At 40.7% G+C, this 14,619-nt stretch overlaps 2 protein-coding genes across 2 annotated transcripts in view; one reads left to right on the top strand and one right to left on the bottom strand.

The window, feature by feature from the left end:
• Positions 1–14,619, bottom strand: part of LOC311149299 (uncharacterized protein) — a 176,407-nt gene that overhangs the window by 18,547 nt on the left and 143,241 nt on the right. The window lies entirely within an intron of this gene.
• Positions 2–14,619, top strand: part of ell (elongation factor RNA polymerase II) — a 46,887-nt gene continuing 32,269 nt past the window's right edge. Inside the window, exon 1 of the mRNA XM_084186426.1 lies at positions 2–250. Coding sequence (XP_084042552.1) covers positions 116–250 — 135 coding nt within the window. The 5' untranslated portion in view covers positions 2–115. The remainder of the gene's footprint in view (positions 251–14,619) is intronic.

Raw genomic sequence — 14,619 nt, 5'->3', positions numbered from 1 at the left:
GTGACTTCATCACGCACTGCACGTAACATGCATATTCATTAGAAAGCTTTTCGAGTTTTTCTGCGTTTACGACAGAGTGCTGCTCGTGTATGAGCGTGGAGGAAATGGTAGGAAGATGGCGGCGTTGAAGGAGGAGCAGTGCTACGGACTGTCCTGTGGACAAGTGAGCAATGGCAGTAATGTCTCCGTCTTTCACGTAAAACTCACTGACAGCGCCTTGAGGGCATTTGAAGGTTACCAGAGCAGCAAGGTAATTGAACAACTCAAGTAAATTATTTAACTACAAATTAGGTATAGTTTGCTGGTTTGCTGACAGAGCTAGCTAGTTAGCAAGTGGCTACTTCACTGCCATACCAGCAAGCTTTATTAGCTCGATAGCCAGTGTTACTATTTTATTTATTTAGGTATCTAAATGAGTTAACATTAGACGCTTGTTTGTTACTACACACCAACTAGTCGTTTTATGATGGGTACCTAGCGAGTCCTGTGTAGTTTTTTCTTTAACAGATTAACGTTCAGCTACCTTTTTATATGAACGCAGTGAGGCTGGTAGCTGCCAGTGTGTGTTTTCATTATAAAACGCTAGCCAATCAGCCTTTTATAATGCTCGCTAGCTAACGTAACAAGTGAACTAGCTGTGCTGGCAAGCAAAGTAGGAATTCAGCAAGGATTCAGGTTGCTAACAAGTTGTCTAGTTTTGCCATTACTACCACTAATTGGAATGATCAAAACGGTCAACTTGATTCGCTAACTAGCAAACATAACGTTAGGTACTGTAACTAACGTTAGCTTCCCAGCCAATTAGTTAAGTTAGCTAGTTTTGATGTTAAACCTTTGATTTATGGTCAGTAATTAAGCTAGGGGCGTATCACAACCAACTAGCTACCTATGTATTTTATCTTGCTAAAAACATATTTAGCCATGTAGTGGTGTTGAACAGCAATCGATGACATTTGGCAAAGTTTAGTAACAGTGGCTAGGTAAGTTTGCTGAGCTGACGCTAAACTCAGGCGAACAATGTCGTTTGTTCAACGTTATCTAGCTAACTAGCCATGTACGAATTGCAGTCAACAAGTGAAGTGCAATAAAAACCCGTGCGTTACGTTGCTTTGCTTATGTTACTTCTGGCAGTCGTGAAAAGTGAGTTATCTTGGAGGCAAGCCATCAGTAGCCCAAATTGCCAACTCGAGCTTGCTGGGTTTCTTTTGTCAGTTTAACCTCCCACTTACATCATTTCCCTTATTGATTTCTTGCCAACTTGTAAATAACAATGTAACGTTACTTGTGATAATGTTATTCAGTCATGGACTTTGAGAGTTGTTTTGAATTGCTAGCTAGATATATAAAAGGTCCCCTCCCTACATTGATGCTGGCCATCTATATTTTGTTCTATATTTGACCGAGAAAAGCCTGGCAGGCCAGGAAACCAACTACAAGGTTTGTGGTCATGCACATCTAGCTACAGTCTAACAATCCCAGTAGTATGGCAAGTAGTTTTATGATTGTCTTTAAGTTGATTGAGTTAGGGAAGAGGAAGTGGCCAACATAGACAGTGAGCTTTGAAACCCTTTGGAAAGAAAACGAACATTAGCTACCTAGCTTGATGAAGCTATGCAGTGTCCTTGATGTAGTTAATAAGATCATAGATGATATCCTGCTGTGCTTTTCTTTAAAACATGTGGCCTATAAATAATACATTTTATTTGTAACAAGTGCTAATCATTCTGCTAATATGTGGTAATCATGCTGTTCGTGCACATTTTTGCCCACTAAAGAAACATTGATTTAAAGACTACATTGTTAGTTACAGTTGATGATGTTGGAATCACAAATATTGTCAATTTAATGGTTTGAAATTACAGGAATCTGTGTATGGGATTTGTGTTGCCTATTCGTCAGTGGAGAACTGGACAATTTTGTTGAATGAAGCATGAAACCTGTAGTAGTTCAGCTGGAGGGATTGGACCTCTGTGGTGATGCAGGATAGCTTTTCTCTTTTATTGCCCTACCCGAGCTTGGCTCAGATTTCAGAGGATGCAGACATTACGCAGCTTTGTAGTTGATGAATAGAGGCACTTTTTTATGCCTTTCATCCCCAGGCTCCATTGGCCACTGTACTGTTGTTTAATTGCCAATTTGTGGGAATCACACATTTTTTGTGGCTGCGCTTAATGCTCACATGGGTTAAAGATACAGCCAGTTTTTTTTGTTTTTTACTCTGCATTGTTGGGAAGGGCTTGTAAGCAAGCGTTTCACGGTTATGTCTACACCAGTTGTATTCGGCGCATGTGACAAACATTTTATTCTTAGTAGTAGGGCTGGGAATTGCCAGGGACCTCAAAATATGATATTAATTCTACACTTAGGCGCTGATATGATATGTATTGCGATTCTCACAATTTTGTATGTATTGCGATTCGATACTGTGATTTTATTGCGATTGACCTCAGTAACGATCCCCCCCCCCCCCCCCCCAATCACTACTTAGTAGGATATTTTCATATTGGTAGTATCTGCTGAGGGAATGAAGTGTTGAAATGTATCCCCCTTTAAGTCTTGTTTGACTGCAAGTCCTCCTGTACAGACATGCCTGAGTAAGCACTTAAGCTATGTCATTGTATACCTCGTCCTATATTCACTGGTGTTTAACAATAAATCCTTAGTCACAGTTTGGCCTAGCTAGACATCTTTTTTTCCTGTTAGAGGAGGGAGCCATTGATCCCCTTTTGACCCCTCTCAGTATGGAGCACTGTGGGTTGGAAGCTGAAGCCGGGAGGGGTGAGGGGTCAATCTTGCATCATTAAGGGGGTGTTGTCACTCAGCCGCAGCCCTGTAGTTGGCTGGCCACAAAGACAAAAACAAAATAAGATCTGTCTTGAAAAAGCTCATAAACCGCAAAGAAGGGAGGGAAGTTAAGATGACAAGCAATGCCTTGTGCTCCAGTTTTGATATCTGTGCCCATGATAAACAGCCGTGATGTGATTTCCCAAGGTCTGGCTGGTCCCTTTTTCTCTGTCTGGGGAGTTCTATGTCTATTCCAAACACACAGTAGAATTACTAACCTCTATTGTTCCTTGCTTTGCTTTTGTAGATTAAATAGTTAAGCACTGCCAGTTAACTTAGGCCTATGGCCCTATGTTTGACCAGGAGGAAATCGATAACACATGTAGGGTGTTCACCCATAAAATGATTAATTCAAGGTTTATACAAATAGATAATTGCATCAGAAAAACAATAGTCCAAACCCCATGTCTCTACCATATATGCTCAATAGAACTGTGGCGCTGTTCTGCGGCAGAACGGCAACTTCGAATGTCAACTGACAAGCTAACTAGTGGCTACTGGTTCGTGAGTGAAAACATGGGCTTTTTATAAATGAAATCTGCGGAATATATAACAAAATGGGGACTAAATATATATTTAGAAAGCGAAGACTGAATTTCAATATCTAACCTCTGTGAGGACAATCTGTTCCTGTTTTCATTGTGTATTTCTGAGTCTTTCCCTTTAAATCGCCATAGAAACGGCCAATATATCCAATGAAAGCCAAGGATCTGAAAATGACTATGGTATCAAGTTGATTTTGATTGAATAGTCACAGAAAATGAACGCTCTTATTTCATCAACACTGTCAAGTACAAGTATATTACCATTATACTATTGTAGAGAACAATCTAATGATTAATTCTGAGAGGGCAAATAACTACGTTTTGACATTTCGTAGCACCCTCTTGAATTGCCCTGTTTTTCTCTACGTTCTAGAGCAGTGAGTGTACCCCCTAACATATGGCATATAAAAAGTATTGTTTTAACATGTCCTTTTTCACCATCCAATGATTAATTATTTATTTGTCTAGGTCAAGTCCTACTCAGAGAATGGTATTATAATATACAGCCTTTAGAGCATTGTGCTTTGTAAGTGCATTGTGCAATAGTCCTCAGGTAGCATGGCAGACAGACTGTTATCCATGTCTGACGTGAGCAGTGCCAAAGTCAACCAGTGGCTCTGTTTGCACATCTGATCGGAAGGACAGAGTGAACTGGAGCTCCATCCTGGGGATTGTCAGCTTGGAGACTGACACACATGAGGAAATAGATGTGCCTCCAGTTGAAAATTACGACAAATATAAAAAAGGCCTAATAATGTTATCTCTTGCAGGGATTTTTCACCCATTGTAATCATTTTTTCGGGTTGCCTAAGTACAAAAAAATACAAAATACAATTGGAAATGTTATTTTCGTGATGTAAAAATGCTTTCAGTGTAAACTTAAACCTCTTAAACCAAAAAGTATGTGTAAATGATAATGGACCTATAATATTATCTTTGACAACTAACAATTACTTAAATAAAAGCTAGACAGGGAGAATTAGAGAATTCCAAAAGCAGTATTAATTTGATTGTTTGAGCAAAAGTACACCGCATTAGCCATGGCAAAATTTACATTTACATTTACATTTTAGTCATTTAGCAGACGCTCTTATCCAGAGCGACTTACAGTTAGTGAATACATATTTTTTTTATTTATTTTTTTTATACTGGCCCCCCATGGGAATCGAACCCACAACCCTGGCGTTGCAAACGCCATGCTCTATCAACTGAGCTACATCCCTGCCGGCCATTCCCTCCCCTGCCCTGGACGACGCTGGGCCAATTGTGCGCCGCCCATGAGTCTCCCGGTCGCGGCCGGCGGCGACAGAGCCTGGATTCGAACCAGGATCTCTAGTGGCACAGTTAGCACTGCGATGCCGTGCCTTAGACCACTGCGCCACTCAGGAGTCAAAAAGGGGCTTAGCATAGGATGACAGGAAACTAGCTTCAAAACTGCACAATTTTATCTCAGCTCCATGGCAGAATATGTAGAATTGTAGAAAATTCTCTACACAGCCAAAAATGGGGTCCTCTAAAATGTAGACGTGCCGACTACGCCCCCTGCCAGGCCCACCACCTAAGCCCCTTTTTGATCCAGAAAAAAACGTCTTGCCCGTTTGAAGCTTAGATGCAAAGTGTTGTAACGTGGCCTTTTCTTATGATGAAGCAGTAATCCTCTAGCCTAGATTTTCACCAATTGTCAGACGAGCAGGTTGTGAAGAATTGAATAGTGTTCCAAGACCTTTTCAGAACATCCTATTACTGTACCGTCTTCTGTTGTTTTTTGATAGGCAGTGTTTATTTAACTGGCTGCCTGTTTCGTCGAGATAAGTATATTTTGCCGCCAGATGCCTCAAGTTACTTCAGCAGTAACCTTTTATAGAAAAGCAGTCAATGGCTGTAAAATTGCCAGAACCTTTAAGATGGCACGTAAAATGCACCTAAAATGGCCCCTAAAATGTGCTATTTCAGCAAAATGGATATAAAATGAGTTGAACTTTTGGTTTCCCTCTGTGGGATGATTGACACTGATGTTTTGGCCCAAAGCCTTTTGGTGTCAATGGGTTAGGTAATGGCCAGGTTATTCTTGGATTCTGTGCAGGCAGTGTGAATTTTTACATTACATTCCTTACACAGTACATCAACCCTCAGGCCCCCGGTATGTGTAGAGAATGTAGATCAATGTATGATACAAGGGGGAAGAGAAGTGTTTCTAATTTCAAATCAGTTTTTCATTGAAATGCTTAGCCAAAACATTTGACCATTATGTTACTCAGAATATAACATAGACATTTTGTGTTGTTTCTCACAAGTGATCCAGTCTTGCTAGTAGACTGCCAGGGATATTTGATATAAGTAGCTTCACAAACTAGCCTCGTCTTTGCGGAACATTTCCGTCTAGGCTAAAGTTGTTTTGTTTGCTGGCGGGAACAAGGAGTGACCTTAGTGCTCTGGGTTGACTTTTTCCCCTTGACACGAGACAAGGAACTGATTGAGCTTTAGTGAGAGCTGTCCTCTCTCCCACTTAGTATGCACTTTTGTTACCTCTCCAGGTGAAGGCCTTCGATTGGCTGTCACTGGCAATGTGTCTTTATAAGAATGGAATACACCATTTCTGCTCAATCCATCACATAATACTACCCCCCCCACACACACACTTTGGATGAAACCGAATCCCCATTTGTTACACAATATCCCATATTTTGTGTTATCTGAAACTTAAATGTAATTTGCTAAATTGACAAAGAACGCACGTTGGAATTTTTTGTATCATGCGCTCTGTGATACAAGGTAGGTTTATTAACCGCGACTGGTCCGGGTTTTGTGCTGGTCAGCCAACCCTGGGGCCTCCATTTATAAACGTTGCGTACGTACAAAATATACCCCAAAACGTGCGCCATTTTTCACGCAAAAGTTGTCATTTATCAAAACTGAACTTGAAGTGAGAATGTGCTTAGCTTCCCATAAACTTTAGACTATGTGTTCGCACAGTTTCTATTGGTTGAAGTATTGCATTGCAAGTATCTTAGTATTTTGAGAAAATGGGGGATATCATGACAAGCTTATTTATAACAAAAGAATGGTAAATATAATACAATCATTTGCCTTTAGTGAGAAGAGCAAAGATTTTCGGGGGGTATTTTTGCGTTCTAAAATAGTTAGAAATAGGCATCTTTCCTATTTCCTTTCCATGATCATTGCAGAATAAAGTCCTCACCTTTTCTGACTGATGGTTTCATACTCGCAAAGTAGTCTATACATTTACATTTTAGTCATTTAGCAGACGCTCTTATCCAAAGCGACTTAGTTAGTGCATACATTTTCATACTGGCCCCCCGTGGGAAATGAACCCACAACCCTGGCGTTTCAAGCGCCATGCTCTACCAACTGAGCTACATCTCTCATTTAATTGGACCCACTTTACAGTAAATATAAACCATTTAAAATGTGTTGATATATCCGATCCGGAGCGCAGTTTAACAGTAGAACAGACGGTTCACCTTTTTCATTTGTTTTTTAGGCTACTGTATATGCCTCTGAATAGCGTGCTGTAATTTCTAATGTCTCAAGTAAACAATATTTTATTAATAAACATAATACATTCATAACCATTACAGAATAAATTCCTCACCACCTTTTCTGGCCATGATGGGTTCATATTCCCGATGAAGCTTTAACGAATGGTAATTTCTTGCAAGCATCTCATTTAATTGGGCCTATTGTAGGGTATTACACTAAACAAATATGTGGTCCTCTGTAGCTCAGCTGGTAGAGCACGGCGCTTGTAACGCCAAGGTAGTGGGTTCGATCCCCGGGACCACCCATACACAAAAAAATAAATAATGTATGCACGCATGACTGTAAGTCGCTTTGGATAAAAGCGTCTGCTAAATGGCATATTATTATTATTATATTATTATATAAATGCAACAATTTCAAAAGATTTTACTGAGTTAGTTTAATAAGGAAATCAGTAAATGCAAATAAGTTCCTAATCTATGGATTTCACATGAATGGGAGACAGATATTGGTCACAGACCTTTAAAAAAAAAAAAAAAAAAAAAAGTTGGCGGTGGATCAGAAAACCAGTCAGTGTCTGGTGTGACCACCATTTGCCTCATGCAGCATATAGTTGATCAGGCTATTGATTGTGGCCTGTGGAGTGCTGTCTCACTCCTCTTCAATGGCTGTGCGAAGTTGCTGGATATTGGCAGGAACTGGAACACGCTGTCATACACTTTGATCCAGAGCGTCCCAAACATGTTCAATGGGTGACATGTCTGGTGAGTATGTAGGCCATGGAAGAACTGGGACATTTTCAGCTTCCGGGAATTGTGTACAGATCCTTGCGACATGGGGCCGTGCATTATCATGCTCAAACATGAGGTGATGGTGGCAGATGAATGGCACGACAATGGGCCTCAGGATCTTGTCACGATATCTCTGTGCATTCAAATTGCCGTTGATGAAATGCAATTGTGTTCGTTATTCGAAGCTGATGCCTGCCCATACCATAACCCCACCGCCACCATGGGGCACTCTGTTCACAACATCAGCAAACTGCTCGCCCACATGATGCCATCTGAGCGGTACAGTTGAAACCAGGATTCATCCGTGAAGAGCACACTTCTCCAGCGTGCCAGTGGGCATCGAAGGTGAACATTTGCCCACCGAAGTCGGTTATGACGCCGAGCTACAGTCAGGTCAAATCCCTGGTGAGGACAACGAGCACGCAGATTACCTGAGACGGTTTCTGACAGTTTGTGCAGGAACTCTTCGGTTGTGCAAACCCACAGTTTCATCAGCTGTCCGGGTGGCTAGTCTCAGACAATCCCGCATGTGAAGAAGCCGGATGTGGAGGTCCTAGGCTGGCGTGGTTACACGTGGTCTGCGGTTGTGCAGCCGGTTGGACGTATTGACAAATTCTCTAAAACGATGTTGGAGGCGGCTAATGGTAAATAAATTAACATTCAATTCTCTGGCAAAAGCTCTGGTGGACATTCCTGTAGTCAGCATGCCAAATGCACGCTCCCTCAATTTGAGACATCTGTGGCATTGTGTTGTGAGACATCTGCACATTTTAAGGTGGCCTTTTAATGTCCCCAGCACAAGGTGCACCTGTGTAATGATCATGCTGTTTAATCAGCTTCTTGATATGCCACACCTGTCAGGTGGTTGGATTATCTTGGCAAAGGAGAAATGCTCACTTACATGGATGTAAACAAATTTGAGAGAAATAAGCTTTTTGTGCGTATGGAACAAGTATTTTGCTCTATGAATCCGAAAGGGAGCACGGTTTATAATATACAGTAGATTTAAACAGATGAACAGAGTTGATCATTTTGCTTTGAAGTGTGTAGGCTACCACTAAGTAGCCCTACTGTAGTAAAAAAAATAATAATTGAGTAGACAATGTTTCACAATTTGTGGGCAGTGCAGCATATTTAGATTTGGGTAAAAGTCAACGCAAAACATTACTACATTCAAACGATCTGTTTATAGGTCCACAACAATTTGCAGAAACGTTCAGAATCTCACAAAGTTTTAAACATTCTCTTAACACCTCCAGAGACATTTAATCAAGTTCGTCATTGCTATTTCCTTTAAAAACAGCCTAATTCCAATTCTTCCAAACTATACAGCATATAAGGGCATTATTGTCACCATAAAATGTGAATTTTGGGCATTTTTTTGCTCGTTTTAATGTACGTTCACGCACACAGTTTCAGGACGGGTCTGATTTATAACGGGAAATATGCGTATGTATGGTGTGCGGCAAGTTTATAAATCTCAATATTTTTGTACGTGAGCAATATTTTCAGAAATTGCTTATATATTTAGTATAAAATGTACGCAATGGTTATAAATGAGGCCCCTGGTGCCATGGATATTTAAGTAATGCTGACTCCCCAGTTTGAACAGAACAGATGGGGCACTAGCTAGCGAGATCGTAACCACAGCCAAATATGACTCCAAAATGTAATGGATGGTGTGGCCCTCAGTCCTGTGGGCTAGTCACACTGGATGGCCTGGTATCACTGTGTACAGAGCTGACCTGCATTCTTGCTAGGTCTCGTGTCTAGTCATTGCACTGTGAAAGATCCCATGTACACAAATGTCCCAGTAGTCAAGCGTTGGGAGCCGCCCCAGACGATGTCCTGTCCTGCTGAGCGCTGATCCGGTGCCATCACTGCGTGTGGAAATGAGTGGTTGTTGGATCTTAGCACCATGTCCCAGGCCCTGGGCCCACTCGGGGAGCTGCCCTCTGGCCTCATCACAGATGAGTCCTGGAAAGTTCAGGGTGATCCTCATAACAGCATCTGTTCTTACTCTCGTGTCACAGGTTTAGTTAATGTCACATAGTTGGATGGTATTATGTGGGTAATTTGATTTGACATGCGCTGATATTTCAAGTTAGAGTTGGCTGGTGCTCTGTCTGTCACATGTTGAATAGTTTTCCCTTGCTCCTACCTACAACTGGAACTCCCAACTGTTTACCTTTTTTTTGGAGGCATTGGGTGATTTCTCAAAGTAAATAAAGATGATGTAGACTCTCAAGTTCCAATTTCAGCTGATTGTAGAAGCTTCATAGAAATTCTCACCTTCACTTTCCAGCTGACTTTTTTTTAAAGGAATTTATGATTGCTCAATTCCTCTGCAGACAGCTGTTGCAAACTAGCCTAATGTCCTGTAGAATGTTGATTTAGTGTTACACAGATCTTCCCAAGGATTGGAAATATGGTGCTACGTCACTGACATTTCTAAAACACATTTCCATGTGGAAACTGAGCCTCATCTGCAGTCAATCATAATTTTTGCTGTTTTAATGTGGTTTGATACATTTAGCAATTTTATATAGCCTAACTTGATTTCCGTTTAAAAACATGTTTATTTCAAAGACATGTGCCAAGATTCAAAAACTCTTTGGAGACTCCTTTGACGTGATTCAAAGCCAACACAACGATCCTCATTGATTTTTGTGAGCATTGATGTTACATTAAATGTAGTGTTTATAGTAGTGCAAGTTGTCTCCCTGGAGAGGTAATGAGGGAAACACATCACTGCACTGTTGAGATTATCTATAGGCATGTTGATTTGGTGCAAAATGCACAGTGAAAATTGAGGCCTGCAGTGTTTTAGGAGTAGCCCTCCAAACGACCCCGTGACATTTTAGTCCTAGGATAGTCTGGTTACCGGCAGGTCCTGTGGATGGTCTGGTTACCGGCAGGTCCTGTGGATGGTCTGGTTACCGGCAGGTCCTGTGGATGGTCTGGTTACCGGCAGGTCCTGTGGATGGTCTGGTTACCGGCAGGTCCTGTGGATGGTCTGGTTACCGGCAGGTCCTGTGGATGGTCTGGTTACCGGCAGGTCCTGTGGATGGGGATTAGAACTCGCTATTCTTGTCTATTCTATTGCAGGACTGTAATCCAACTAGAATCTAGGGCTAACTTTAAAAGGGGAAGGCACCGGTGAAAACATTGTGCTGTGTCTTTGCTTTGGCACGGTCTGTATATGTAATCTGCCATATCTCTTCGCATGCAGATAACCTGAGACTGTTGACATTTTGCCAACTAGTCTGCACATCAAGAACTTCCCAGTGTCCAAACCACTCATTAAACTGCCAACAACAGGTGAATGTTGAAGGATCACCATCCCTCAATCAATAAGTATTCAACCCCTTTATGGCAAGCGTAAAATAAATTCAGAAGTAAAAATGTGTTCAAGTCACAAGTTTCATGGACTCACTCTGTGCAACAATAGTGTTTTTAACATGAATTTTGAATAACTACCTCATCTCTGTACACCACAGATACAATTATCTGTAAGGTCCATCATATGAGCAGTGAATTTCAAACAAAGACCAGGGAGGTTTTCCAATGCCTCACAAAGGGCACCTATTGATAGATGGGTATAAAAAAAAACGGACATTTTAATATCCCTTTGAGCATGGTGATGTTATTTACACTTTGGATGGTGTATCAATACACCCAGTCACTACAAAGATACATGCATGCTTCCTAACTCAGTTGCCGGAGAGGAAGGAGAAAAACTCAGGGATTTCACCGAGGCCAATGGTGAATTTAACACAGTTACAAAGTTTAATGGCTGTGATAGGAAAGAACTGAGGATGGATCAACAACATTGTAGTTACTCCACAATACTAACCTAATTGACAGAGGGAAAAGAAGGAAGCCTGTACAGAATACAAATATTCTAAAACATGCATTCTGTTTGCAATAAGGCACTAAAGTAAAACTGCAAAAAATGTGGCAAAGAAATTAACTTTATGTCCTGAATACAAAGCGTTATTTTTGTGTCAAATTCAACAAGCATGGTGGTGGCTGCATCATGTTATGGGTTTGCTTGTCATCGGCAAGGACTACAAAGTTCTTTAGGATAAAAATAAACGGAATAGAGCTAAGCACAGGTAAAATCCTGTAGGAAAACCTGGTGGTCTGCTTTTCAACAGACACTGGGATACAAATTCACCTTTCAACAGGACAATAGCCTAAAACACAAGGCCAAATATTCACTGGAGTTGTTTACCAAGACAACATTGAATGTTCCTGAGTGGTCTAGTTACAGTTTTGACTTAAATTGGCTTGAAAATCAATGGCAGGACTTGAAAATGGCTGTCTAGCAATGATCAACAACCAACTTGACAGAGGTTAAAACATTTTTTAAAGAATAATGTGCAATTATTGTACAGTCCAGGTGTGCAAAGCTCATAGCGACTTACCCAGAAAGACTTGCAGCTGTAATCGCTTTCAAAGGTGATTATAATATGTATTGACTCTGTTTTAGTACTTACAGTTGAAGTCGGAAGTTTACATGCGCTTAGGTTGGAGTCATTAAAACTAGTTTTTCAACCACTCCACACATTTCTTGTTAACAAACTATAGTTTGGGCAAGTCTGTTAGGACATCTACTTTGTGCATGACACAAGTAATTTTTTCCGCTATTGTTTACAGACAGATTATTTCACTTAAGTCACTGTATCACATTTCCAGTGGGAAGTTTACATACACTAAGTTGCCTGTGCCTTTAAACAGCGTGGAAAATTCCAGAAAATGATGTCGTGGTTTAGAAGCTTCTGATAGGCTAATTGACATAATTTGAGTCGATTGGCTGTGTACCTGTGGATGTATTTCAAGGCCTACCTTCAAACTCAGTGCCTCTTTGCTTGACATCATGGGAAAATGAAAAGAAATCAGCCAAGACCTCAGAAAATAAATTCTAGACCTCCACATGTCTGGTTCATCCTTGGGAGCAATTTCCAAATGCCTGAAGGTACCACGTTCATCTGTACAAACAATAGTATGCAAGTATAAACACCATGGGACCACACAGCCGTCATACCGCTCAGGAAGGAGACTCATTCTGTCTCCTAGAGATGAACGTACTTTGGTGCGAAAAGTGCAAATCAATCCCAGAACAACAGTAAAGGACCTTGTGAAGATCCTGGAGGAAACAGGTACAAAAGTATCTATATCCACAGTAAAACAAGTCCTATATCGACATAACCTGAAAGGCCGCTCAGCAAGGAAGAAGCCACTGCTCCAGAACCGCCATAAAAAAGCCAGACTACGGTTTGCAACTGCACATGGGGACAAAGATCATACTTTTTGGAGAAATGTCCTCTGGTCTGATGAAACAGAAATAGAACTGTTTGGCCATAATGACCATCGTTATGTTTGGAGGAAAAAGGGGGTTGCTTGCAAGCCGAAGAACACCATCCCAACCGTGAAGCACGGGGGTGGCAGCATCATGCTGTGTGGGTGCTTTTGTTGCAGGAGGGACTGGTCCACTTCACAAAATAGATGGCATCATGAGGAAGGAAAATTATGTGGATATATTTAAGCAACATCTCAAGACATCAGTCAGGAAGTTAAAGCTTGGTCGCAAATGGGTCTTCCAAATGGACAATGACCCCAAGCATACTTCCAAAGTTGTGGCAAAATGGCTTAAGGACAACAAAGTCAAGGTATTGGAGTGGCCATCACAAAGCCCTGACCTCAAACCTATAGAAAATGTGTGGGCAGAACTGAAAAAGCGTGCGCGAGCAAGGAGGCCTTCAAACCTGACTCAGTTACACCAGCTCTGTCAGGAGGAATGGACCAAAAGTCACCCAACGTATTGTGGGAAGCTTGTGGAAGGCTACCCAAAACGTTTGACCCAAGTTAAACAATTTAAAGGTAATGCTACCAAATACTAATTGAGTATATGTAAACTTCTGACCCACTGGGAATGTGATGAAATAAATAAAAGCTTAAATAAATCATTCTCTCTACTATTATTCTGACATTTCACATTCTTAAAATAAAGTGGTGATCCTAACTGACCTAAGACAGGTAATTTTTACTAGGATTAAATGTCAGGAATTGTTTTAAAACTGAGTTGAAATGTATTTGGCTAAGGTGTATGTAAACTTCCGACTTCAACTGTATATAATCAATCAATTATTGTTTTATACATACATTTATTCACATTTCAGAGTATTTTGTGTAGATCCTTGAAGAATTTAAAATAGTAATGTGGAAATATTGTACAATCCAGGTGTGCAAAGCTCTTAGACTTTTCACTTTGTCATTATGTGGTATTGCGTGTAGATGGGTGAGGAAAAACATCAATTTAATCCAGTTTAAATTCAAGCTGTAACACAACAAAATGTGGAATCAGTCAAGGGGTATGAATACTTTCTGAACGCACTGTAAGTCTTCCACAACCCACTAACAATTCCCTCTAACAATTCATTATTTTATCAAAATAGTTTTACCTGCTTTTTTGCAATCACTGATCTGGCTTTCAAAGTAAGTCTATTAAAAATGCATTTATGTTTTTACAAATTTCACCAGAACCATGCATAATGCACATTCACAAATAATTGCTAACTTCTTGTAGCAGACATTATAAAAAAATGTACACGTCTCATAAACAATCTGTCAAGGACAAGCCCACGTGCTAGTGAGTAGCCAGCTAATCTTTATATTTCAAGTTTAGCCAATTTGGATCTATTTGCTAGCTAATAAGGCAAAACAGTTGAATTATTATGAACACACCCTTCTCCAACTGTTTGAACAGCATGTTAGCCTGTCCACCTTTTTCAGATGTTGAAATCAAGTGGCCTATCTTATTTCTCAGAATGAGAACGAGTTTATAAAACAGACTAGACAGCAGGGACGGCTTGTTCAATAGGGCGATATGGGCGACGCACTGCCAAACGGGAAAAGGAAGGGATTTTTTTTCT

This window comes from Coregonus lavaretus, assembly GCF_964263955.1.
Source record: "Coregonus lavaretus genome assembly, chromosome: 21".
NCBI lineage: Eukaryota > Metazoa > Chordata > Actinopteri > Salmoniformes > Salmonidae > Coregonus > Coregonus lavaretus.
This window is presented reverse-complemented; position numbering and strand designations above follow the sequence as displayed.